Source organism: Rattus norvegicus, chromosome X (genome assembly GCF_036323735.1).
Source record: "Rattus norvegicus strain BN/NHsdMcwi chromosome X, GRCr8, whole genome shotgun sequence".
Classification (NCBI taxonomy): Eukaryota; Metazoa; Chordata; class Mammalia; order Rodentia; family Muridae; genus Rattus; species Rattus norvegicus.
Window position 1 is genome coordinate 70,203,416 of NC_086039.1, and position 25,874 is coordinate 70,229,289.

General features: G+C 40.2%; 1 protein-coding gene and 1 pseudogene across 1 annotated transcript in view; both read right to left on the reverse strand.

The window, feature by feature from the left end:
- Tex11 (testis expressed 11) overlaps positions 1-25,874 on the reverse strand; it is a 263,533-nt gene that overhangs the window by 230,404 nt on the left and 7,255 nt on the right. Inside the window, exons 3-4 of the mRNA XM_008773302.4 lie at positions 24,315-24,436; positions 9,234-9,318 (exon numbers count right to left, since the gene is read on the reverse strand). Of these exons, the coding sequence (XP_008771524.1) occupies positions 9,234-9,318; positions 24,315-24,436 (207 nt within the window). The remainder of the gene's footprint in view (positions 1-9,233; positions 9,319-24,314; positions 24,437-25,874) is intronic.
- On the reverse strand, positions 14,846-15,428 carry Gatc-ps1 (glutamyl-tRNA amidotransferase subunit C, pseudogene 1; annotated as a pseudogene).

The following is a 25,874-nucleotide window of genomic DNA, read 5'->3' on the forward strand; positions in this document are numbered from 1 at the left end:
TCTTGAAATGAATAATTCATCTGCCTCTATTTCTTGCCACTCATGAAGCACAATGATTCTCAACTTTACCACTTTATTAAAATTGTCCTCCCAAAGATTAGCTTCCTTGAGAATCATTATTTTCTCCTTCAGAGAACTCAACTACTATTACAGCTTACAGCTACCACCTTCACATAAGTAACTGACAAAACTACAGACTCAGCCTAGATGTGAGTGTCTTATCTCTAATATTTCTGTTGCCACAAACAGTTTTACGGGTAGAGATAAAGTTCAGTGACAAGAGTGCTCACTCTGTATGCATGAGGCCTTCAATCCCCAACACACACACAAATAAAATTTACAAGCATGTCCTCTATTTTAGGCTTCCCAATTTCTGTTCATTATTCCATAATTCTTCCAAATTATAAAAAACTAAAAATCTTGGTGACTTTTTCCATCATTAACATAATCCAGGCATACTGAATTTCGTTTATAAAGAGACAAACTATCTTCTAATCAACATAGTTTGTAAACAAATTGCTTAAATCTTCCTGTAAGATAGCTAACTCTTTACTATGTCAAAGTACAACCCAAGTATCTGATCCAATACAGATGGCGATATACACAGCCAGGCATCAGACTGAACATGGGGTCCCCAATGGAGGAGTTAGAGAAAGGACTGAAGGAGCTGAAGGGGTTTGCAACCTCATTGGAAGAACAGCAGTTATCAACCAACCAGAGCCCCCTGAGCCCCCAGGTACAAAACTACCAACCAAAGAGTACACATGGGGGGCCATGGCTCCAGCTGCATATGTAGCAGAGGATGGCCTTGTAGGACATCAATGGAACAAGAAGCCCTTGGTCCTGTGAAGACTCCTTTCCCCAGTGTAGGAGAATGCTGGGGTGGTCAGGTGGGAGTGGGAGCATCCTCATAGACATTGGGGGGTATGGAGTTTCTGGAGTGAAAACTGGGAAGAGGGATAACATTTGAAATGTAAATAAATAAAATAACCAATAAAAATTCTGAAAAATTAAAAAAAGAACTGATACATAGCTGGACAGTGGTGGTGCATATAGAGACAGGTAGATCTCTATATGTTAGAGGTCAGCCTGGACTATAGAAACAGTTCTAGAACAGCCAGGGCTGTTACACAGAGAAACCCTGTCTCAAAAAAAAAAATACAAAACAAAAAAGTTGATATTTAAACAAGATGTGTAGGGCATGCCTGTAATCCCAGTACTAGGGAGGCTGAAGCAGAAGGATTTCAAGTTCAAAGCCAGCCTGTGATACAGATCAAGGTTGAGGCCAGCCTAGGCTATATAACAAGCCCCTATCTTAAAAGTAACTAAAACACTAACAACAAAAATAAGAACTGATAAATTCGGTATGTTGAAAAAAATCCTAGGGCTGGAGACCCTCTTCATCCGCTATACCCCTCATATTTAAGGATTAATGCATTTATTTTCACAAATTCTTATTCTTTCCTCAGAGCTACAGAAGTTAAGGCACCTGGAAGCAATAATATCTGTACTTATTGTAAAGCGAGAGAACTGTTTTCTAAACAAACTAATGGAGGGCTAAACTCATAAACAAGAATACTCTTTTTTTTTTATTAACTTGAGTATTTCTTATATACATTTCGAGTGTTATTCCCTTTCCCGGTTTCCGAGCAAACATCCCCCTCCCCCCTCCCGTTCCTTATGGGTGCTCCCCTCCCAACCCTCCCCCCATTGCCGCCCTCCCCCCATAGACTAGTTCACTGGGGGTTCAGTCTTAGCAGGACCCAGGGCTTCCCCTTCCACTGATGCTCTTACTAGGATATTCATTGCTACCTATGGGGTCAGAGTCCAGGGTCAGTCCATGTATAGTCTTTAGGTAGTGGCTTAGTCCCTGGAAGCTCTGGTTGCTTGGCATTGTTGTACTTTTGGGGTCTCGAGCCCCTTCAAGCTCTTCCAGTTCTTTCTCTGATTCCTTCAATAGGGGACCTATTCTCAGTTCAGTGGTTTGCTGCTGGCATTCGCCTCTGTATTTGCTGTATTCTGGCTGTGTCTCTCAGGAGCGATCTACATTCGGCTCCTGTCGGTCTGCACTTCTTTGCTTCATCCATCTTGTCTAATTGGGTGGCTGTATATGTGTGGGCCACATGTGGGGCAGGCTCTGAATGGGTGTTCCTTCAGTCTCTGTTTTAATCTTTGCCTCTCCCTTCCCTGCCAAGGGTATTCTTTTTCCTCATTTAAAGAAGGAGTGAAGCATTCACATTTTGATCATCCGTCTTGAGTTTCGTTTGTTCTAGGGATCTAGGGTAATTCAAGCATTTGGGCTAATAGCCACTTATCAATGAGTGCATACCATGTATGTCTTTCTGTGATTGGGTTAGCTCACTCAGGATGATATTTTCCAGTTCCAACCATTTGCCTACGAATTTCATAAACTCGTTGTTTTTGATAGCTGAGTAATATTCCATTGTGTAGATGTACCATATTTTCTGTATCCATTCCTCTGTTGAAGGGCATCTGGGTTCTTTCCATTTTCTGGCTATTATAAATAAGGCTGCGATGAACATAGTGGAGCACGTGTCTCTTTTATATGTTGAGGCATCTTTTGGGTATATGCCCAAGAGAGGTATAGCTGGATCCTCAGGCAGTTCAATGTCCAATTTTCTGAGGAACCTCCAGACTGATTTCCAGAATGGTTTTACCAGTCTGCAATCCCAGCAACAATGGAGGAGTGTTCCTCTTTCTCCACATCCTCGCCAGCATCTGCTGTCACCTGAGTTTTTGATCTTAGCCAATCGCACTGGTGTGAGGTGAAATCTCAGGGTTGTTTTGATTTGCATTTCCCTTATGACTAAAGATGTTGAACATTTCTTTAGGTGTTTCTCAACCATTCGGCATTCCTCAGCTGTGAATTCTTTGTTTAGCTCTGAACCCCATTTTTTAATAGGGTTATTTGTTTCCCTGCGGTCTAACTTCTTGAGTTCTTTGTATATTTTGGATATAAGGCCTCTATCTGTTGTAGGATTGGTAAAGATCTTTTCCCAATCTGTTGGTTGCCGTTTTGTCCTAACCACAGTGTCCTTTGCCTTACAGAAGCTTTGCAGTTTTATGAGATCCCATTTGTCGATTCTTGATCTTAGAGCATAAGCCATTGGTGTTTTGTTCAGGAAATTTTTTCCAGTGCCCATGTGTTCCAGATGCTTCCCTAGTTTTTCTTCTATTAGTTTGAGTGTGTCTGCTTTGATGTGGAGGTCCTTGATCCACTTGGACTTAAGCTTTGTACAGGGTGATAAGCATGGATCGATCTGCATTCTTCTACATGTTGCCCTCCAGTTGAACCAGCACCATTTGCTGAAAATGCTATCTTTTTTCCATTGGATGGTTTTGGCTCCTTTGTCAAAAATCAAGTGACCATAGGTGTGTGGGTTCATTTCTGGGTCTTCAATTCTATTCCATTGGTCTATCTGTCTGTCTCTGTACCAATACCATGCAGTTTTTATCACTATTGCTCTGTAATACTGCTTGAGTTCAGGGATAGTGATTCCCCCTGAAGTCCTTTTATTGTTGAGGATAGCTTTAGCTATCCTGGGTTTTTTGTTATTCCAGATGAATTTGCAAATTGTTCTGTCTAACTCTTTGAAGAATTGGATTGGTATTTTGATGGGGATTGCATTGAATCTGTAGATTGCTTTTGGTAAAATGGCCATTTTTACTATATTAATCCTGCCAATCCATGAGCATGGGAGATCTTTCCATCTTCTGAGGTCTTCTTCAGTTTCTTTCCTCAGTGTCTTGAAGTTCTTATTGTACAGATCTTTTACTTGCTTGGTTAAAGTCACACCGAGGTACTTTATATTATTTGGGTCTATTATGAAGGGTGTCGTTTCCCTAATTTCTTTCTCGGCTTGTTTCTCTTTTGTATAGAGGAAGGCAACTGATTTATTTGAGTTAATTTTATACCCAGCCACTTTGCTGAAGTTGTTTATCAGCTTTAGTAGTTCTCTGGTGGAACTTTTGGGATCACTTAAATATACTATCATGTCATCTGCAAATAGTGATATTTTGACCTCTTCTTTTCCGATCTGTATCCCCTTGATCTCCTTTTGTTGTCTGATTGCTCTGGCTAGAACTTCAAGAACTATATTGAATAAGTAGGGAGAGAGTGGGCAGCCTTGTCTAGTCCCTGATTTTAGTGGGATTGCTTCAAGTTTCTCTCCATTTAGTTTAATGTTAGCAACTGGTTTGCTGTATATGGCTTTTACTATGTTTAGGTATGGGCCTTGAATTCCTATTCTTTCCAGGACTTTTATCATGAAGGGGTGTTGAATTTTGTCAAATGCTTTCTCAGCATCTAATGAAATGATCATGTGGTTCTGTTCTTTCAGTTTGTTTATATAATGGATCACGTTGATGGTTTTCCGTATATTAAACCATCCCTGCATGCCTGGGATGAAGCCTACTTGATCATGGTGGATGATTGTTTTGATGTGCTCTTGAATTCGGTTTGCCAGAATTTTATTGAGTATTTTTGCGTCGATATTCATAAGGGAAATTGGTCTGAAGTTCTCTTTCTTTGTTGTGTCTTTGTGTGGTTTAGGTATAAGAGTAATTGTGGCTTCGTAGAAGGAATTCGGTAGGGCTCCATCTGTTTCAATTTTGTGGAATAGTTTGGATAATATTGGTATGAGGTCTTCTATGAAGGTTTGATAGAATTCTGCACTAAACCCGTCTGGACCTGGGCTCTTTTTGGTTGGGAGACCTTTAATGACTGCTTCTATTTCCTTAGGAGTTATGGGGTTGTTTAACTGGTTTATCTGTTCCTGATTTAACTTCGATACCTGGTATCTGTCTAGGAAATTGTCCATTTCCTGAAGATTTTCAAATTTTGTTGAATATAGGTTTTTATAGTAAGATCTGATGATTTTTTGAATTTCCTCCGAATCTGTAGTTATGTCTCCCTTTTCATTTCTGATTTTGTTAATTTGGACACACTCTCTGGGTCCTCTCGGTAGTCTGGCTAAGGGTTTATCTATCTTGTTGATTTTCTCAAATAACCAACTTTTGGTTCTGTTGATTCTTTCTATGGTCCTTTTTGTTTCTACTTGGTTGATTTCAGCTCTGAGTTTGATTATTTCCTGCCTTCTACTCCTCCTGGGTGTATTTGCTTCTTTTTGTTCTAGAGCTTTTAGGTGTGCTGTCAAGCTGCTGACATATGCTCTTTCCTGTTTCTTTCTGCAGGCACTCAGCGCTATGAGTTTTCCTCTTAGCACAGCTTTCATTGTGTCCCATAAGTTTGAGTATGTTGTATCTTCATTTTCATTAAATTCTAAAAAGTTTTTAATTTCTTTCTTTATTTCTTCCTTGACCAGGTTATCATTGAGTAGAGCATTGTTCAATTTCCACGTATATGTGGGCATTCTTCCCTTATTGTTATTGAAGACCAGTTTTAGGCCGTGGTGGTCCGATAGCACGCATGGGATTATTTCTATCTTTCTGTACCTGTTGAGGCCCGTTTTTTGACCAATTATATGGTCAATTTTGGAGAAAGTACCATGAGGAGCTGAGAAGAAGGTATATCCTTTTGCTTTAGGATAGAATGTTCTATAAATATCCGTTAAGTCCATTTGGCTCATGACTTCTCTTAGTCTGTCGACATCACTGTTTAATTTCTGTTTCCATGATCTGTCCATTGATGAGAGTGGAGTGTTGAAATCTCCCACTATTATTGTGTGAGGTGCAATGTGTGTTTTGAGCTTTAGTAAGGTTTCTTTTACGTATGTAGGTGCCCTTGTATTTGGGGCATAGATATTTAGGATTGAGAGTTCATCTTGGTTGATTTTTCCTTTGATGAATATGAAGTGTCCTTCCTTATCTTTTTTGATGACTTTTAATTGAAAATTGATTTTATTTGATATTAGAATGGCTACTCCAGCTTGCTTCTTCTGACCATTTGCTTGGAAAGTTGTTTTCCAGCCTTTCACTCTGAGGTAGTGTCTGTCTTTGTCTCTGAGGTGTGTTTCCTGTAGGCAGCAGAATGCAGGGTCCTCGTTGCGTATCCAGTTTGTTAATCTATGTCTTTTTATTGGGGAGTTGAGGCCATTGATATTGAGAGATATTAAGGAATAGTGATTATTGCTTCCCGTTATATTCATATTTGGATGTGAGGTTATGTTTGTGTGCTTTCATTCTCTTTGTTTTGTTGCCAAGACGATTAGTTTCTTGCTTCTTCTAGGGTATAGCTTGCCTCCTTATGTTGGGCTTTACCATTTATTATCCTTTGTAGTGCTGGATTTGTAGAAAGATATTGTGTAAATTTGGTTTCGTCATGGAATATCTTGGTTTCTCCATCAATGTTAATTGAGAGTTTTGCTGGATACAGTAACCTGGGCTGGCATTTGTGTTCTCTTAGGGTCTGTATAACATCAGTCCAGGATCTTCTGGCCTTCAAAGTTTCTGGCGAGAAGTCTGGTGTGATTCTGATAGGTCTCCCTTTATATGTTACTTGACCTTTTTCCCTTACTGCTTTTAATATTCTTTCTTTATTTTGTGCGTTTGGTGTTTTGACAATTATGTGACGGGAGGTGTTTCTTTTCTGGTCCAATCTATTTGGAGTTCTGTAGGCTTCTTGTATGTCTATGGGTATCTCTTTTTTTAGGTTAGGGAAGTTTTCTTCTATGATTTTGTTGAAGATATTTACTGGTCCTTTGAGCTGGGAGTCTTCACTCTCTTCTATACCTATTATCCTTAGGTTTGATCTTCTCATTGAGTCCTGGATTTCCTGTATGTTTTGGACCAGTAGCTTTTTCCGCTTTACATTATCTTTGACAGTTGAGTCAATGATTTCTATGGAATCTTCTGCTCCTGAGATTCTCTCTTCCATCTCTTGTATTCTGTTGGTGAAGCTTGTATCTACAGCTCCTTGTCTCTTCTTTTGGTTTTCTATATCCAGGGTTGTTTCCATGTGTTCTTTCTTGATTGCTTCTATTTCCATTTTTAATTCCTTCAACTGTTTGATTGTGTTTTCCTGGAATTCTTTCAGGGATTTTTGCGATTCCTCTCTGTAGGCTTCTACTTGTTTATTAATGTTTTCCTGTGTTTCCCTAAGTGTGTTCATGTCTTTCTTGAAGTCCTCCAGCATCATGATCAAATATGATTTTGAAACTAGATCTTGCTTTTCTGGTGTGTTTGGATATTCCATGTTTGTTTTGGTGGGAGAATTGGGCTCCGATGATGGCATGTAGTCTTGGTTTCTGTTGCTTGGGTTCCTGCGCTTGCCTCTCGCCATCAGATTATCTCTAGTGTTACTTTGTTCTGCTATTTCTGACAGTGGCTAGACTGTCCTATAAGCCTGTGTGTCAGGAGTGCTGTAGACCTGTTTTCCTCTCTTTCAGTCAGTTATGGGGACAGAGTGTTCTGCTTTCGGGCGTGTAGTTTTTCCTCTCTACAGGTCTTCAGCTGTTCCTGTGGGCCTGTGTCTTGAGTTCACCAGGCAGCTTTCTTGCAGCAGAAAATTTGGTCTTACCTGTGGTCCCGAGGCTCAGGTTCGCTCGTGGGGTGCTGCCCAGGGGCTCTCTGCAGCGGCAGCAACCAGGAAGACCTGTGCCGCCCCTTCTGGGAGCTTCAGTGCACCAGGGTTCCAGATGGTCTTTGGCTTTTTCCTCTGGCATCCGAGATGTGTGTGCAGGGAGCAGTCTCTTCTGGTTTCCCAGGCTTGTCTGCCTCTCTGAAGGTTTAGCTCTCCCTCCCACGGGATTTGGGTGCAGAGAACTGTTTATCCGGTCTGTTTCCTTCAGGGTCCGGCGGTGTCTCTGGCAGGGGTCCTGCCGCTCCTGGGCCCTCCCCCACGGGAGCCCAGAGGCCTTATACAGTTTCCTCTTGGGCCAGGGATGTGGGCAGGGGTGAGCAGTGTTGGTGGTCTCTTCCGCTCTGCAGCCTCAGGAGTGCCCACCTGACCAGGCGGTTGGGTCTCTCTCTCACCGGGTCTGGGAGCAGAGAGCTGCTGCGGGCCGGGATCCGCGGGTGTGGGACTTCCGGTAAACACAGAACGTGCCCGGTCCTAGAGAAATTCTGCTTTCCTGTGTCCCAAGCTCACCAGGCAGCTTTCTTGCAGCAGAAAATTTGGTCTTACCTGTGGTCCCGAGGCTCAGGTTCGCTCGTGGGGTGCTGCCCAGGGGCTCTCTGCAGCGGCAGCAACCAGGAAGCTGCAGCGGCAGCAACCAGGAAGCAAGAATACTCTTAATTATATCAACTACTATCTACCTCATCTGAAATTGTATAACTTCATTTATATTCACAAACATAAACAGTATATTGCTGTATACAGAAAAAAGTAATCACCTTTACAAAGCCAAGCAGAGTTCTTTACTTCAATGTGTCCTTTATAATTAAATAGTAACTCTCTTGAATGCATTTTCCATCACTATCCTTATTAAAAAACAGTAACTATCAGCACATTAGACCTTAATCATTTTCACTAAAGCAGCTAAACCTTTACAAAACTAAAGCACCCAAAAAGATGTTTGTCTTGGTTTTTCTCTTTGTTTGGTTGTTCTCATTTTCCAGTCTTATAAAGTAGAAACAAATTCTACAGTTTTTCTTGGTAATTTATGATTATATTTATTGGCTTACCTCAGGGGGCTAAAGAGATGGCTTCATAGTTAGAAATACTGACTGCTCTTCCAGAGGACCTGAGTTCAATTCCCAGCACCCACATGTTGGCACCGTCTGTAGCTTATGTATGTCTATGCATATATATATGTATATGTATATATATGTATATATGTATATATATGTATATGTACATATATATATATATATGCAGGCAAAACACCAATACACACAAAATAAAAATGTAAAAATCTAAATGCTCACATGGCAATGTATTTCATCCTAAAGTTAGCAGAAAGGGAAGCAACTATTTGAAAGGTCTTAGGAGTCTGGACAATTTTGACTTTGTCTTCCCAGTGACCCATGTTCTTTCACATTTCCTCCAGGTTTTATCCTCCCATCTCTTGATCACCCTTGTTCATTCCCAAACTATCTTTCAGTGGTACCTTAAAACTGGTATTGACAAAAGGATGCCTCTAAAAAAAATCACAAACACTAGGAAACTATTAGCTTAGGAAACAGAAACTATTTGGTTGTTATTTAACAAATTAATCCCTATGTAAGACCTTGTCAAAACAGTTAAACTTCAGGAGTATTACCCAATGGCTAGTAAGACTATTTTTATAATGGGTCACAAAATGTATACGTACGTTTAGCTGCCTGACTTTTCCTCACAGACAGTTCTAGTCTCTTAGCTGTTGCCCAGTTCCACAGGTTCACTGCAATTTCTTCAATCTAGACAAAGGGAAACACTTGTTTAGCCAGTTAAGATACTCTCCACCTTCAATTGTATATTTTTTCTAGTACATTGTATGCTTATATTGGTATTGTGGGTCAGATCCTGACCCTTCAAACATAACCTCAATCCACTTCTCCTCACAGAAAACTTACCATCTCTTAGGAGAAATTATCTTGCCCCCTGAACATAATTTGGGCATTCCCATTTTCGTATCGTTATTCGTCTGGTTCACTTTAACCTGAATTATACCTCTTTCTTTTGCCTTCCTGTAAATAAAATCTATGCCAGTCTTACAAGCAACATCCATGAAACGTTTGGCAATCACTACAGTTTGCTGACATCTCCTCTCTCTTTTTTGTAACACCTTTGGCAGTTTGAGGAAGTCAAACTCAGTTACATGAGTGTTAAGCAAGCACTCCACAACTAAACCACCCTTGGCTTACTCTTCTTTTAATTTTTATATTCACTGTCACACTTTAGCAGTTAATTATAAAACTGTGCAGTATTTACTCTGATTTGGTTCAGCTTAGTTTGAGAGGTTTGGGGGCAGGGGCAGAAAAGTAAAGTCTCTCTGTGTAGCCCTAGCTGGCCTGGCACTCTGGATATGAATCAGTTTGGCTTAGAATTTATAGCAATTCACCTGTCTCTGCCTCATGAGTGATGGAAGTATAGCCATGCAACATTACCTCTGACATTTTGATGTTACCCTGGATTGAAGCCAGGATCTCTCCCATACAGGCAAGCTTCTAAAACTGAACTACAACCAAAGCTTATTTTTAAGTAGTTTTCATTCTTATCTTTGTTTCCCAAATGGGCTTCTTGGTAGAAAACAGCATGTCTTATAGAGCATCTTTAACATAGTACATGCAAAAATATTAAATAAAGCATATATATTTAAATAATAGGACCCATCATTTTATTGTGTTTCATTCTGGGAACCAAGGGACAAAGTTTCTAAATGCTCCCCTAAGGTTTATCTTTCTATAAGACAGGACCTAGTTAACTGAATAAAAGGTTAACCAAGCCTATAGTGTCTCAAGGAAAAAAATGAAGACTGAAGATAATATGTATAAATAGCCGCTGGTCCACTGTCTGCTCTCTTCCAAAGGACCCAGGTTCAATTCCTAGCACTAACGTGGCAGCTCACAACTATTCCAAGGGATCAGACACCCTCACACAGACGCACACAAAAGCAAAATATCAATGTACATAAAATAAAAATAAATCATTTTTAAAAATACTTGTACATGGAATTAGGTTGAGGGGGTGTTATAACTTAATGGTAGCATGCTTTCCTAAATTCAATCCCCAGTTCTGATCCCCAATTCTGAAAAATTGGGGGGAAAAACTTTGGTTTGGTTTCTGGCACATAATCTTTGAAGGGAGTAACTAAGCCTGGATGGAAATCCTATCTGAGACCAATATAACATAGCCTTGGTTTAAATCTCCTAAGGTGTGGTGGTGAATAATGATAGACTGTACATATCATTACCTTATGACAACTATATTGATAGTAACTGACTAAAGGCAGTAAGTAAAATACACCCACTATAAATCACAGTGACAGTGTAAGTTTTTATTCCATACTACGAATGGAAGCGGGGCCTTATATACTAGATAACAGTATACTAGACAAGATAGATACCACAAAACTAGATCCCCAGGTCTGTATTTTACTGTCTTTTTCTCCAGTACCTTCTTTCTCATCTACACCTTCACCTTTTTTTTTTCCTGATGTTTGCGATTCCATTTAGACAGATAATTTAGCATAGGTGCCATTTCATTTTCCTATTCTGGGGCAAATTCTCATGCCAACCTCCATCCCTCTCACATAGTATAATTGCTGATTGAATGATTACTTTCACGTAAATTATATCTGATTTATATCACCAACAACATGTTAACATTTGACTCCAAATGTTAAGAGGAAAAATGAACATTCACATTAAAATATCTTTCTCTTTTTTTAATTCTTCTCTCATATATTACATCCTGAGTGTAGTTTCCTCTTCCTCCTCTCCTCCTAGTCCCTCCCCCCACCCCAACACCTCTTCTCTTCCCCAGATCCACTCTTCCTTTCCCTTCAGAAAAGATCAGGCCTCCCAGGGATCTCAAGCAAACAAGTTATGATAAGACTAGACGTAAACTCTTATATTAAGGCTAAACTAGGCAACCCAGTAGGAGAAAGGAGTCCCTAAAGCTGGCAAAAGAGTTAGAGACAGCCCCTGCTCCCACTTTTAGAATTCCCACAAGAAGACCAAGCTACAAAACCACAGCATATATACAGAGAACCTAGGTTAGACCCATGTAGGCTCCCTGATTGTCACCTCAGTCCCTATGAGCTCCTATGGGCCAAGATTAGTTGATCCTGTGGGGTTTCTGGTGGTATCCTTAATTCCTCTGACTCATACAATCCTTCCTTCCCCTCTTCCGAAGGATTCCCCAAGCTCTCTAATGTTTGACTGTGGGTCTCTGTATTTGAAGCCTCTCTGATGAGCATTATGATAGGCTCCTTAATGACCTATCTTTTGGCATTTTGGAAAGCAATTCGGCAATACGTAAAATTAACCAAAATTGTCATATATTTTGCCCTAATAATTGCTCTTCTGAGACCTATTCTAAGAAAGTAATACAAATGGGAAATAGTCTTTGCACTTAATAATGTTCTGTTTTTTTTCTGATAGAGAAAAATGTAGAACAATATAGTCAATAATAAAGAAATGCAAAATAAATTATAAATTCCCTTGAGGGATATAATTTAGCCATTTTAAAATAGTCACACCAGGTGAGATAGCTCAGCTAAAGGTAAAGGAACTTCTCATGTAAGCCTGACAACTTGAGTCCAATCCCTGGAACTCACATTAGTGTGTGTGTGTGTGTGTGTGTGTGTTGGGGGGCATATATGCCATGCCATGTAAAGATCAGATGACAATTTTGTGAAGCCACACACAACACATGATAAATTTAAAAAATAAAAATAGCGACCCCAAGCATGGTGGTACACTTTTAATTCCAGCAGTTGGAATGTAAAGGCAGGTGAGCTCTCTGAATTTGAGGCCAATGTGATCTACATAGTGAGTCCCAGGTCAGCCACAGCTACATAGTGATACCCTGTCTCAAAAATATCAAAACAAAGGGAAAGAAAGAAAGCCTTAACATGGGAAATGTTCTTCTATCTAGTGAAAAGATAAGATACAGAATTATATGGACAAAAATGCTGTACTAATATACTTACCTCCAAAGTGGCTTTAATGAAAAAAATCATGGATATTGATGAAATGAGTGCCAAAATATTGATACACATTTAAATGAATCCCCAAAATTAGCTGTGCTCATCAATAAAACGGTGAACAGATACAGATGGTCAACAAAGACAGTAAAAAGAGCTCAGAAGAGTACTTGTTTAGCATAAGTGAGGCCAAGTTCAATCCCCTGTACTGGAAAATAAAAGGAAGGAAATAAAGGAGGAAACATAACTGTAGAGTCTAAATGACTGCTAGAGAAGTCCCCACGGGAATTTAGGAAGGGCTCAGTGTATAGGATCAAATCCCGGGCTTCACAAACGCTAACCAAACCCTATACCGCTAAGCTATGGCCCCAGTCCCCAACTTTCTTTCTGAAAAATATTATAATAAAGTGGCAGAGAAAGAGAATTATTTTTATAATGAAAAATAAAAAGTCTTTACATGTGCATTATACTGATAGCATTGGGAAATTTAGATGTAGTAGTTACTAAAGGAAATATACATACTTATACTAGTACATGACACTTAAAATTTTTCAGTATTTTATTAGAAAGTACAAAGTAAATTATAATTATAAATACTTGAAAGGCATAATATACATAAATTTTAGCACATATGTATTAAATGCCTAATGTTTGTCTGATTTTCTGTTAGGTCTGCATAAATGTATAGTAATGGCTGGAGAAATGGCTCTTCTGAGATTAAAAGCACTTATTCTTGTAGAGGACCCAGAGTCCATTCCCAGCACACACATGATGGAATACACGTACCCATAATGTCAGTTCCAGCGGACCTAGCACTTCTCCTGGCCTCCTTAGGCACCAGGAACACATGCGGGCAAAACACTCATACACATAAAATAAGTAAATCTTTAAAAAAAATAACAAATAGATCCAGTACTTGCACACTATAAAGATCTTTCTAGAAGTAAAATTTAAGGTATTTCCAAAGCTACGTAAACTTTCTTAGAAAATAGAACCAGAGGGCTGGAGAGATGGCTCAGCCGTTAAAGGCTAGGCTCACAACCAAAAATATAAGAAAATAGAACCAGACTTTAATTTTTATTATGTTCTTTTTCTTTTTAAGATTGGTTTTATTTACATGTTTATGCCACATGTGTGTTGGTGCCACAGAGGCCGGAAAGGCAGCATCAGCCTCTGCAGAGCTCGAATTCCAGGCAGTTAGAGGCTGACTCAGCTCAGGCTGAGGAACAGGAAATGCTGGACTTTGTTTGTTTTTCTGCTTTTTCCTTTTCCAGAGAGGGTTTCTTACAGGAATTCTGGCTCTGTAGACCAGACTGGCTTTAACTCTGCCTCTGCCTCCCAAGTGCTGGGATTAAAGACAGAAGTCAGCACCCCTGGGTTAGAAGTTCTTAATCACGGAGGGATCTCTAACCCAGAGTCGGGAGTTCTTACAGTTCAGAACTGAGGTTGTAAACGAAACTGCCTGTACTAGGACTTCACTGAGGGGGTTCGTGCCTCCCATCCCTGTGCTTGAGAAGCTGTAGCAGGCAGGAAGCTAGCTGTGCGCTCAAGGCCAGCCTGATGTGCAGAGAGGCCGTTTATCTGAACAAGAGGTGTGTTGGGGACACAGACATTGCAGATAAAGGAAAGAGAAAGCATGAAAACCGGCCCAGGGCTATTTTTAACAAGTTCTTTTCAGAAAGGAACTATTTGACTGGTGTTCATACACATGGTGTGTGTGTGTGGGAGGGGGTTGTCGGGTTGGGTGCTCACATATACAGTGTGTGAGTGTGTGAGAGGGTCTGTGTTCATGGACACTGAGTGTGAGGTGGGGATTGGATAGCTTTCTGAGAAAGAAAGATGGCTCTGAATGAGGAGATCCCAGGCTGTAGTTTACTTCGATACTAGTCAAACCTACCCATAAGATGAGCCCACTAGTAGGAATAAGGTAGGTAGGTACCCAGAAACAGATGATGATGGGCTGGTTCTAAGCCAGTGGAAAAACAACACAGGTCATCTATCTTTTACATGTAAACAGAAAAGTCCACATGGATACGTTTTGACCAGATAGTGGTTTTTAGGGGTTTTTGGTTTTTAGGTAAGGGAGGAAGATGTTTTCCATACAGAACAGGCCTGAGCATTTGATCCACGTCCATGGAAGCAGGCTTGTGGTTTTCTGTTAGCTGACTTTTCCAGTCTGTCTTCAGATCAATCACCATGAAATGGTAAACGTCCATTTATGCTAGAATTCACAGTAGCAGATGACCACCCTTGTGGGCCCACCATGTTGACAGGGTACCCCTTTCCCAGAACAGCTACTCTGCTGTGGAAGAAGGGACCTTGTTCACCATGTCTGGCAAAGGAATGTTACCGGGGGTGGGGAGGGTGGGAAACAAAGTATTCCTCCATGATGTGATTTGAATTCTGTAGAAAGGGGCTGGGGATTTAGCTCAGTGCTAGAGCACTTGCCTAGCGAGCGCAAGGCCCTGGGTTCGGTCCCCAGCTCCGGAAAAAAAAAGATATTTAAAATTCTGTAGAAGTTCTTCTGCACTGCTGCCTTCTGCTACATTGACAGATCTCAGGTAGAGACATCTATCCTGCAGTACTGACTCCAGGGCCTCCACCCCGTCAGTATCCATGGCTGGAACTGATCCGCAAAGGTGACGGCTTTCTCTAGTCAGTTCACCCCCTCTCAGCCTCCGAAGGTCACCAGCTCCAGCCACTTCAGATGCTTGATTACCTCAGCAGACACGCGACCGGTGCCCTGTGGGTCGAGGCGTGGAGCCTGGGTCCCCGGCTCTGCCACCTGGATCTTTCCCCGAAGACCCCTTTGGAAGCAAAGCCTCGGCACAGGTCCAGAGGAGCCCAAATCGTACCCTCGGCTGCCTGCGACCACATTTCTTCAATTTTTATCTTGTATTTATGTGTTTATTTATATATTTATTTGTACATTTATGGCAGACGGGAGAACTTGCGTATGGCGATCAGAAGATAATTTGTGGATCCCAGGGATCAAGCTCGGATCATCAGGCCATGGGTTTCCCTACTGAGCCATCTTGACATCCTACGACCAGACTCTTGATATTGAACCTTATAATAACTTTCTACTAATGATTAAGTGCAAGTAAAGGTTATAATTTTAAAAGACTTACAGATTAAATAATCTGCTATAAGGCATTATAACTAATCAACAAGTTCAGCAAGGCTGCAAGAAGGTGAATATATAAAATGTAATGTATGGTAGGCTGAGACTCAGCTCACTGACAGACTGTTTACCTACCATGCACAAAGCCCAGGTTCAATCCCCCAGCAAAAGAAAGCACAAGGAAGGGAAGAAAAAAAATCTCAACTGAATTTCTATGCAAAAATTAATAGTCTGAAATTCAAATTGCTATATTTTCAAAAACATTATCAATATTAAAGTATTCAGAAATAAAACTATCAAAATAAGTTCAAAATTGAAGCTAGAGATGAAACTAAGAAATGAAAAATGACCTAGTGAACAGGAAAACACCATTTTTATAGATCAAAAAACTTAATATTAAGATAAAAATTTTCACTAAACTGACCTGTAAATTTGTTTATGAAATATATATATGTGATATATATTTATGACATATATTTTATATGAGTGCTTTATCTGCATATAAACCAAGAGGGCAACAGATCCCATTATGTGACAGTTGTAAGCCACCATGTGGAAATTTAACTCAGGACATCTAGAAGAACAGAAGAGCCATCTCTCCAGCTCCTGACCTATAAATTCTACTGCAGACTTGATTAAAGTCCTATCTGCCATTTTTGCATAAACTAATGAGGTAAATATAGAATTCATATGGAAATTCAAAATACCAATAACATTCAAAATCAGTCTTGGAAACAAAGAACTTAGAGAATTCACATTTTCTAATTTTAAAATTTACTGCAAAGCCATAATGTAGTAATGGCATAGAGAAAGACAGTGGAAGAGAATAGAGTGCAGAAATAAACTTTCACAGTATGGTTAACAGACTTCGAACAAGGGTGCTAAGAGAAATCCAATGGAGAAAAAGTCTTAGACAAATGATGCTACAACAACTTGCTATCCCACATATAAAAGAATAAAACTGAGCTCCCTTTTCACAGCATTTACAAATGAACTGAAGGAGCTGGAGAGATGGCTCAGTGATTAAGAGCACTTGCTGCTCTCGCAGAGGATACAGACTCAGTTACCAGCACACACAAGGGGGCTTGCAACTGTTTAGCTCCAGCTCAAGAGGATCCGATGCCCTCCTCTGACCTCTGCAACCACCAGGCATACATGTGGCATACATACATATATGAAGGCAAACATTCATACACAAAGATCTTTTTTGAAAACAGGCAAAAATGATCATAAACACAAATATAAGATTTCTTTTAATGTCAATGCTCAATGGTTAAGATTACTTACCGTTTTTCCAGAGGACCGAAATTTAGTTCCCTGCTGGGCAGACTCACAATTACCTGTAACTCCAGCCCCTGGAGCATCCAATGGCACTGTAGGCACCTGCCCTCACATGCACACACCCATACATAGGCATGAATACACATATATCCATCATTAAAAATTTAGAAAGCTAAATCTATCAAGGCCAGCCCTCTTCTAAAGACAAACAGATGGGGGACAGGGGAGAAACTAGGAGGGGAGGAAGGAGAGGAAACTGCAGTTGGAACTTAAAATAAATTATTTATATATATATATATACACACATATGTATGCATTATATATATAAAATATATATATATACACATATGTGTGTGAGAACACTGAAAAATAAATCTTAAATTTCTATTACATTTTTATTTATTTTGTGTGAAATGTGACATGCAGATTAGAGGACAATTATGAAAATTGATTTTTCTCCTTCTGCCATGTGTATCTGAAGAACCAAACTTAGGAGCAGCTCTCTGCTCCCAAACCCCGTGGGAGAGAGACCTCACCGCCTGGTCAGGTGGGCACTCCTGAGGCTGCAGAGCAGAGGAGACCACCAACACTGCCCACCCCTGCCCACATCCCTGGCCCAAGAGGAAACTGTATAAGGCCTCTGGGTTCCCGTAGGGGAGGGACCAGGAGCGGCAGGACCCTTGCGCCTGAGACACCGCCGGAACCTGAAGGAAACAGACCGGATAAACAGTTCTCTGCACCCAAATCCCGTGGGAGGGAGAGCTAAACCTACAGAGAGGCAGACACGCCTGGGAAACCAGAAGAGACTGCACTCTGTGCACATCCAGACGCCAGAGGAAAACACCAAACGCCATCTGGAACCCTGGTGCACGGAGGCTCCCAGAAAGAGCGGCGCAGATCTCCTCGGTTGCTGCCGCCCCGGAGAGGACTTAGGCAGTACCCCACGAGCACACTTGAGCCTCGGAACCTCAGGTAGGACCAACTTTTCCCCTGCAAGTGACCTGCCTGGTGAACTCAAGACACAGGCCCACAGGAACAGCTAAAGACCTGTAGAGAGGAAAAACTACAAGCCCGAAAGCAGAACACTCTGTCCCCATAACTGGCTGAAAGAAAACAGGAAAACAGGTCTACAGCACTCCTGACAAACAGGCTTATAGGACAGTCTAGCTACTGTCAGAAATAGCAGAACAAAGTAACACTAAAGATAATCTGATGGCAGGAGGCAAGCGCAGGAACCCAAGCAACAGAAACCAAGACTACATGGCACCATCGGAGCCCAATTCTCCCACCAAAATAAACATGGAATATCCAAACACACCAGAAAAGCAAGATCTAGTTTCAAAATCATATTTGATCATGATGCTGGAGGACTTCAAGAAAGACGTGAAGAACTCCCTTAGAGAACAAGTAGAAGCCTACAGAGAAGAATCGCAAAAATGCCTGAAAGAATTCCGGGAAAACACAATCAAACAGTTGAAGGAATGAAAAATGGAAATAGAAGCAATCAAGAAAGAACACATGGAAACATGTGTTAGAAAATCAAAAGAAGAGACAAGGAGCTGTAGATAGAAGCCTCACCAACAGAATACAAGAGATGGAAGAGAGAATCTCGGGAGCAGAAGATTCCATAGAAATCATTGACTCAACTGTCAAAGATAATGTAAAGCGGAAAAAGCTACTGGTCCAAAACATACAGGAAATCCAGGACTCAATGAGAAGATCAAACCTAAGGATAATAGGTATAGAAGAGAGTGAAGACTCCCAGCTCAAAGGACCAGTAAATATCTTCAACAAAATCATAGAAGAAAACTTCCCTAACCTAAAAAAAGAGATACCCATAGACATACAAGAAGCCTACAGAACTCCAAATAGATTGGACCAGAAAAGAAACACCTCCCGTCACATAATAGTCAAAACACCAAACGCACAAAATAAAGAAAGAATATTAAAAGCAGAAAGGGAAAAAGGTCAAGTAACATATAAAGGCAGACCTATCAGAATCACACCAGACTTTTCGCCAGAAACTATGAAGGCCAGAAGATCCTGGACAGATGTCATACAGACCCCAAGAGAACACAAGTGCCAGCCCAGGTTACTGTATCCTGCAAAACTCTCAATTAACATAGATGGAGAAACCAAGATATTCCATGACAAAACCAAATGTACACAATATCTTTCTACAAATCCAGCACTACAAAGGATAATAAAGGGTAAAGCCCAACATAAGGAGGCAAGCTATACCCTAGAAGAAGCAAGAAACTAATCGTCTTGGCAACAAAACAAAGAGAATGAAAGCACACAAACATAACCTCACATCCAAATATGAATATAACGGGAAGCAATAATCACTATTCCTTAATATCTCTCAACATCAATGGCCTCAACTCCCCAATAAAAAGACATAGATTAACAAACTGGATACGCAACGAGGACCCTGCATTCTGCTGCCTACAGGAAACACACCTCAGAGACAAAGACAGACACTACCTCAGGGTGAAAGGCTGGAAAACAACTTTCCAAGCAAATGGTCAGAAGAAGCAAGCTGGAGTAGCCATTCTAATATCAAATAAAATCAATTTTCAATTAAAAGTCATCAAAAAAGATAAGGAAGGACACTTCATATTCATCAAAGGGAAAATCAACCAAGATGAACTCTCAATCCTAAATATCTATGCCCCAAATACAAGGGCACCTACATACGTAAAAGAAACCTTACTAAAGCTCAAAACACACATTGCACCTCACACAATAATAGTGGGAGATTTCAACACCCCTCTCTCATCAATGGACAGATCATGGAAACAGAAATTACACAGAGACGTAGACAGACTAAGAGAAGTCATGAGCCAAATGGACTTAACAGATATTTATAGAACATTCTATCCTAAAGCAAAAGGATATACCTTCTTCTCAGCTCCTCATGGTACTTTCTCCAAAATTGACCATATAGTTGGTCAAAAAACGGGCCTCAACAGGTACAGAAAGATAGAAATAATCCCATGCGTGCTATCAGACCACCACGGCCTAAAACTGGTCTTCAATAACAATAAGGGAAGAATGCCCACATATACGTGGAAATTGAACAATGCTCTACTCAATGATAACCTAGTCAAGGAAGAAATAAAGAAAGAAATTAAAAACTTTTTAGAATTTAATGAAAATGAAGGTACAACATACCCAAACTTATGGGACACAATGAAAGCTGTGCTAAGAGGAAAACTCATAGCGCTGAGTGCCTGCAGAAAGAAACAGGAAAGAGCATATGTCAGCAGCTTGACAGCACACCTAAAAGCTCTAGAACAAAAAGAAGCAAATACACCCAGGAGGAGTAGAAGGCAGGAAATAATCAAACTCAGAGCTGAAATCAACCAAGTAGAAACAAAAAGGACCATAGAAAGAATCAACAGAACCAAAAGTTGGTTCTTTGAGAAAATTAACAAGATAGATAAACCCTTAGCCAGACTACCGAGAGGACCCAGAGAGTGTGTCCAAATTAACAAAATCAGAAATGAAAAGGGAGACATAACTACAGATTCAGAGGAAATTCAAAAAATCATCAGATCTTACTATAAAAGCCTATATTCAACAAAACTTGAAAATCTACAGGAAATGGACAATTTCCTAGACAAATATCAGGTACCGAAGTTAAATCAGGAACAGATAAACCAGTTAAACAACCCCATAACTCCTAAGGAAATAGAAGCAGTCATTAAAGGTCTCCCAACCAAAAAGAGCCCAGGTCCAGACGGGTTTAGTGCAGAATTCTATCAAACCTTCATAGAAGACCTCATACCAATATTATCCAAACTATTCCACAAAATTGAAACAGATGGATCACTCCCGAATTCCTTCTATGAAGCCACAATTACTCTTATACCTAAACCACACAAAGACCCAACAAAGAAAGAGATCTTCAGACCAATTTCCCTTATGAATATCGACGCAAAAATACTCAATAAAATTCTGGCAAACCGAATCCAAGAGCACATCAAAACAATCATCCACCATGATCAAGTAGGCTTCATCCCAGGCATGCAGGGATGGTTTAATATACGGAAAACCATCAACGTGATCCATTATATAAACAAACTGAAAGAACAAAACCACATGATCATTTCATTAGATGCTGAGAAAGCATTTGACAAAATTCAACACCCCTTCATGATAAAAGTCCTGGAAAGAATAGGAATTCAAGGCCCATACCTAAACATAGTAAAAGCCATATACAGCAAACCAGTTGCTAACATTAAACTAAATGGAGAGAAACTTGAAGCAATCCCACTACAATCAGGGACTAGACAAGGCTGCCCACTCTCTCCCTACTTACTCAATATAGTTCTTGAAGTTCTAGCCAGAGCAATCAGACAACAAAAGGAGGTCAAGGGGATACAGATCGGAAAAGAAGAAGTCAAAATATCACTATTTGCAGATGATATGATAGTATATTTAAGTGATCCCAAAAGTTCCACCAGAGAACTACTAAAGCTGATAAACAACTTCAGCAAAGTGGCTGGGTATAAAATTAACTCAAATAAATCAGTAGTCTTCCTCTACACAAAAGAGAAACAAGCCGAGAAAGAAATTAGGGAAACGACACCCTTCATAATAGACCCAAATAATATAAAGTACCTCGGTGTGACTTTAACCAAGCAAGTAAAAGATCTGTACAATAAGAACTTCAAGACACTGAAGAAAGAAACTGAAGAAGACCTCAGAAGATGGAAAGATCTCCCATGCTCATGGATTGGCAGGATTAATATGGTAAAAATGGCCATTTTACCAAAAGCAATCTACAGATTCAATGCAATCCCCATCAAAATACCAATCCAATTCTTCAAAGAGTTAGACAGAACAATTTGCAAATTCATCTGGAATAACAAAAAACCCAGGATAGCTAAAGCTATCCTCAACAATAAAAGGACTTCAGGGGGAATCACTATCCCTGAACTCAAGCAGTATTACAGAGCAATAGTGATAAAAACTGCATGGTATTGGTACAGAGACAGACAGATAGACCAATGGAATAGAATTGAAGACCCAGAAATGAACCCACACACCTATGGACACTTGATTTTTGACAAAGGAGCCAAAACCATCCAATGGAAAAAAGATAGCATTTTCAGCAAATGGTGCTGGTTCAACTGGAGGTCAACATGTAGAAGAATGCAGATTGATCCATGCTTATCACCCTGTACAAAGCTTAAGTCCAAGTGGATCAAGGACCTCCACATCAAACCAGACACACTCAAACTAATAGAAGAAAAACTAGGGAAGCATCTGGAACACATGGGCACTGGAAAAAATTTCCTGAACAAAACACCAATGGCTTATGCTCTAAGATCAAGAATCGACAAATGGGATCTCATAAAACTGCAAAGCTTCTGTAAGGCAAAGGACACCGTGGTTAGGACAAATCGGCAACCAACAGATTGGGAAAAGATCTTTACCAATCCTACAACAGATAGAGGCCTTATATCCAAAATATACAAAGAACTCAAGAAGTTAGACCGCAGGGAGACAAATAACCCTATTAAAAAATGGGGTTCAGAGCTAAACAAAGAATTCACAGCTGAGGAATGCCGAATGGCTGAGAAACACCTAAAGAAATGTTCAACATCTTTAGTCATAAGGGAAATGCAAATCAAAACAACCCTGAGATTTCACCTCACACCAGTGAGAATGGCTAAGATCAAAAACTCAGGTGACAGCAGATGCTGGCGAGGATGTGGAGAAAGAGGAACACTCCTCCATTGTTGGTGGGATTGCAGACTGGTACAACCATTCTGGAAATCAGTGTGGAGGTTCCTCAGAAAATTGGACATTGAACTGCCTGAGGATCCAGCTGTACCTCTCTTGGGCATATACCCAAAAGATGCCCCAACATATAAAAAAGACACGTGCTCCACTATGTTCATCGCAGCCTGATTTATAATAGCCAGAAGCTGGAAAGAACCCAGATGCCCTTCAACAGAGGAATGGATACAGAAAATATGGTACATCTACACAATGGAATATTACTCAGCTATCAAAAACAACGGCTTTATGAAATTTGTAGGCAAATGGTTGGAACTGGAAAATATCATCCTGAGTGAGCTAACCCAAAAACAGAAAGACATACATGGTATGCACTCATTGATAAGTGGCTATTAGCCCAAATGCTTGAATTACCCTAGATCCCTAGAACAAACGAAACTCAAGAGGGATGATCAAAATTTGAATGCTTCACTCCTTCTTTAAAAGGGGAACAAGAATACCCTTGGCAGGGAAGAGAGAGGCAAAGATTAAAACAGAGACTGAAGGAACTCCCATTCAGAGCCTGCCCCACATGTGGCCCATACATATACAGCCACCCAATTAGACAAGATGGATGAAGCAAAGAAGTGCAGACCGACAGGAGCCGGATGTAGATCTCTCCTGAGAGACACAGCCAGAATACAGCAAATACAGAGGCGAATGCCAGCAGCAAACCACTAAACTGAGAATAGGACCCCCGTTGAAGGAATCAGAGAAAGAACTGGAAGAGCTTGAAGGGGCTCGAGACCCCATATGTACAACAATGCCAAGCAACCAGAGCTTCCAGGGACTAAGCCACTACCTAAAGACTATGCATGGACTGACCCTGGACTCTGACCTCATAGGTAGCAATGAATACCCTAGTAAGAGCACCAGTGGAAGGGGAAGCCCTGGGTCCTGCTAAGACTGAACCCCCAGTGAACTAGACTGGTGGGGGGAGGGCAGCAATGGGGGGAGGATGGGGAGGGAACACCCATAAGGAAGGGGAGGGGGGAGGGGGATGTTTGCCCGGAAACCAAAGAATTATTATTACGTATTAAATAAATTTTAAAAAAAAGAAAAAAAAAGAACCAAACTTAGATTAGGCTCAGCAAGAGGTACCTTCCTTTACCTGCTCAGCCATCTCACTGGTCCTAAAACCCTTCAGGAAAATACAGCAATAGATGCTAGAAAATTGTGCATCCATAAGGACCTGAACTGGGACACTCAAACACCCACATGTTAAATCCAGACATGGTGAGGCACACCTATAATGCGAGCACTGGGAAGGCAGAAACAGAAAGTTCGGTATGGCTTGCAAGCCAGTTAGTCTTGCCCAGTGAGCTCCAAATACAGTGTGAGACTCTGTCTCAAAAAAAAAAAAATAAGGTGGGGGCTAAAGAGATGTTCAATGGTTAAGAGCAAATCTTGCAGGAGACCTGAGTACAGTCCCAGGGGATCTGATGCCTCTGGCCTCTATAGGCACCTGTATTCAAAGCCAAACCCACATGCAGACACATACTTAAAATAATCCTTAAAACAAACATCACCTGAATTATAATGAACAAAATTATATTTTTACCAACCTGAATATTCTGTACTTCAGTCAGAGACTTCCTGTTGAAATTTGATATGTTCATGAAGAATTTGTCAATCATTTCATGTAGTCTCCATGAATTTCCAGTTATGATCATGGTTTTAATAACTTCTGAAATAACAAAGAACAGTAAGTGTGCTATGAACTTATTGCAACTGGTTAAAGTTAGCAAAGCGTTGTCAAATTTGTTCCTAGATCTTTGGCCAAATAAATACAGCATTAAGTAAAAGCTGAAAATAAAATTTCTTTTAGCTAAAGAGAGAATACAATTACCACTGGGATTAACTTGAACTTGGTGATCACTCTACTCATTCTCTAAAAGTAAAGTGTATTGACTCCACAAAGAGTAATGCTATTATAAATAAAACTACTACAAAACAGATGTTAGCGATGCCTTCCAACTTAAAAAAACATAGAAAATTGAGGAGAATGGATATATATCCTGTAAAACTGAAATATTTATTATTACTTGCAAGCATTAGTCAAACATCAATTTATGCTGGATCTGAAGAACTGGCCTTGCTTTGTAAGGAAAAGAAATGACATGTCCAATTAGAGACAACATTGTCCAGTTATTGAATCTGTATAAATGATGTCACTATTTTCTAAACAATCTGAGCACCAGATCCTCCATATAGTCAAATCTTACCAGGCCATGGAATTCATTAGAGCCCAAAAAAAATAAAAACATGATGTAGACTCAAACTGATACCTTTCATATTATCAAAACTGAGCAATTTTTCCAACCTAGTGTAACACAGTTTCCATAAGGTACATCTTTTCCTTTCCTTCTGATTATCATACAGAATAAAAATGGCATTATACTTATTCATAAAATACAATAAAAGCATCTAACAGTGCTGAAAAGGTGTATGTCTGTAGGGGTGTGTGTGCAGTTGGGATTCAGAGCCTCATACATATTATACAACTATACTTCCAACTACAACAAACAGATCTTTAATATGCTACAATTATTTCATGTTAGAAAATAGATTCAAATAAAGACTTCACAAAGCAAACTATGTTCAAATATTTTTTATAGTGCATGGAAGCTTTAGTACCTCCTTGTGCTGGCTAGTTTTATGTCAAATTGAAACACTAATTACCTGCAAAGAGGGAACCTCAGTTGAAAAAAATGCCTCTACAAGATCTGGTATAGGGCATTTTCTTAATTAGCGACTGATGGAGGAGGTCCCACCTCATTGTGGGTGGTGCCATCCCTGGGATGGTGATCCTGGGTCCTATAAAAAAGCAGGCTGAGCAAGCCACAATGAGTAAGCCAGTAAGCGGCACCCCTCCATGGCCTCTGCATCAGCTCCTGCCTCCAGGTTCCTGCCCTGTGTAAGTTCCTGTCCTGACTTCATTTGATGACCAGAGATAAGGAAGTGTAAGCCCAATAAATCCCTTCCTCCCCAACTTTTTTGGTCATGATATATTAACCCTAACTGGACACCACAGGATAAGCAGAAATATAATAGAAAATATAGCACATCTACATTTCACACTATAGGTTATATTTTATAGGTATATTTGAAAAACTAAACCTGTG